The sequence below is a fragment of the Lipotes vexillifer genome, unplaced genomic scaffold (assembly GCF_000442215.2).
Source record: "Lipotes vexillifer unplaced genomic scaffold, Lipotes_vexillifer_v1.1 scaffold371, whole genome shotgun sequence".
Classification (NCBI taxonomy): Eukaryota; Metazoa; Chordata; class Mammalia; order Artiodactyla; family Lipotidae; genus Lipotes; species Lipotes vexillifer.
The window spans coordinates 1,418,565-1,420,915 of NW_006786304.1; the positions used below are offsets into that span (position 1 = coordinate 1,418,565).

General features: G+C 57.5%; 1 protein-coding gene across 1 annotated transcript in view; it reads right to left on the minus strand.

The window, feature by feature from the left end:
- The window catches only part of GIPR (gastric inhibitory polypeptide receptor), a 7,330-nt gene that overhangs the window by 1,270 nt on the left and 3,709 nt on the right, over window positions 1-2,351 (minus strand). Inside the window, exons 7-11 of the mRNA XM_007458515.1 lie at window positions 2,047-2,206; window positions 1,778-1,838; window positions 1,389-1,458; window positions 1,177-1,265; window positions 946-1,084 (exon numbers count right to left, since the gene is read on the minus strand). Coding sequence (XP_007458577.1) covers window positions 946-1,084; window positions 1,177-1,265; window positions 1,389-1,458; window positions 1,778-1,838; window positions 2,047-2,206 — 519 coding nt within the window. The remainder of the gene's footprint in view (window positions 1-945; window positions 1,085-1,176; window positions 1,266-1,388; window positions 1,459-1,777; window positions 1,839-2,046; window positions 2,207-2,351) is intronic.

Here is a 2,351-nt window from a genome sequence, read left to right on the forward strand (position 1 = left end):
CCCCCCGCTTGCTCTCGCTGGCTCCCCCTGCTGAGGCATGCTGACCTTCTTCCATCATGACGGGTACTCTCTCCCACCTCAGAGACCACCTTGCACTTCGCATTTCTCGTTCTGGAACATTTCCCCCAAATATCTTCCTGGCTTGTTCCCTCATCTTTGGGTCTCTGCTTCCAGTGTCTTTTCAGCGAGGCCTTCCCTGACCCCCTGTCTATAACCCCATCCTTCTTTGTTGGCTCCTCATCTCTGTTTTCTTGCTTTCTTCCCCCCTCCTTTAGGCACGTCTCACCATCTGACATTCTGTATATTTTACTTATATAGCATCTTTAGCATCTGTCTCTCCCACTAGAGGGCAGGTACCATTTGGTTCTTGGCTGTATCCCCATAGTAAGCCTGGAAGAGTGCTTGGTACATAGTAAGTGTTCAATAAAGTTTTGCTGAATGTAATGAATGAACAGCCTTATGAAATGAGACAAGTATTGTCCCCACTTTGGAGATGAGAAAACTGAGGCCCAACAAGGTAAAAAGCAGGGTGGAGGCTAGGGTAGGGCAAGCACGGGCAGGGTGGGCCTTCAACTTCAGGGAGCACTTCCTTAAAATTTGCGCTTTAGGTACTTCAGATGCCTCACCCTTGCCCTGGCCCTGAGGTGAAGGCCACAGAGCTGGGAGTGACAACCCAAATTTGGCCCCAGCCCTGGCTGGCCTCAAAGCCCTCTATCTTAACCGGGAGGCAGTACTGCTGGGGCTGCCTGGTCTCCTGTCTCCTCTCTGCTGCTTCCCCAGCCCGGGGACGGCGCTAGCTCAGTATTTTGTGTAGAATGAATTAACAAAATCCCATCTTCACACCCCATTCTGTGGCCGCGCCAGAGGATAATTGTAACCCTCGTGCCCCTCTGAGTAGGAGGGCCCCAAGTCAAAGGGTGTAGCTCCTGCACCCTGCTTAAGCACCTGGAAAGAACTGAGGAAGATCTCAAAGCTGAGCTTGGCCAAGCGCAGGGCACCCCGGGCCTGTTCCTCAGTCACGGGAGCAAACACCACCTCGTGGACGCCCAGCAGGGGCACCAGCGTCAGCGTGGAGCGAGCCAGCCTGGGGGTAGAGGGTGGCAGTGGTCCCACGGCCCCGGGTCCCCCATCTTACACCCAGCCACCTTCCCCTCCATCCCCACCGCCCTCCTTCACCTCAGTCGGTAGTCTGGGCAGCGCATCTGTTGTGTCCTCAGCTTTGACGCGAGGATGCCAAGGATGCGGATAAAGATGAGAAAATTAATCTGCGTGGGGAGAGAGAGAGAGACGGAGCCAGTTCCTCCCTCTCAGCCCTACCCGCCACCGCCCCGGCTTCCCAGGATAGGAAATCCCTGAGACCAGCCTGAAAGAGGTGGGGCCGGCCGTACCAAGATGGTTAGCAGGATAGGGGTCCTTATAATCCACCAAATGCCCTTGATATCGTTCCGCTCCCAACACCTGGAGGAGGGGGAGTAGAGCTAAGGGACAGAAAACCTTAGGCTCGCTGAATTAAGCACTTTAACTCCCCAGGCCCCGCCCACCTTCCTTAACGCCACACCCACATTTCCTTAAAGCCCCGCCCGCTACTATTTAGGCCCAGCCCTCATCCCTCCCCTTCCCGTAGTCCTGGAACCCAACTTTCTAAGCGACCTGTTCCTTTAGAACCCACCCAGGTCCCTAGGTGCAATTAGAACCTCCCCACGTTTCCATCGCACCCCTCCCGCGTCCCTCAAAGCTCCGCCCACCTCCCAAGCCCCGCCCCAGACCCGCGACTCACTGCGTGTTCTCGTACAGGTACCTGAAGATCACCCAAGGAATGACGAAAAGCGCGGGGGCCCCTGTGCAGACCCAACCCCCGCCCCCCACCCCGCCGCAGCTGTCAGAGCGCGCACGGGCCCCGCCAGGCCCAAGACCCGAGGAATTCCCCCGCCGGGAAGGGGAGGCAGAAGCCTAGAGAGGAGAGGAGACCCCCTGAGGTAGACCAGCAGGGTAGCTGGGGAGAGGGGAGGCGCGCTGGGCTGGGCAGGGGACAGGGTCGGGGCTCACCCCAGCCGAGGAGCATGTAGCAGCGGAAGTGGCCCTCCTCGGAGCCTCCCACAAGCACCAGGAGGCTGTGCAGGTAGATGCCCTCCACCAGCAGCCACGTGTAGTTGGCACCCACGCAGTACTGGGTCAAGATCTGGGCCGTGCGACAGGCAGCTGGGGCCTAGGGGATGGCCAGACAAGAGAAGGGGGCAGTCAGGGCCCCCTCCACCCCCATCTCTTGTCGTCTCTTGACATCAAATATTCTCTCTTTCTATATCACCAAAGGATGATGTAGTTTTGGTTTCTATCGCCCTCTATTCTCTTTC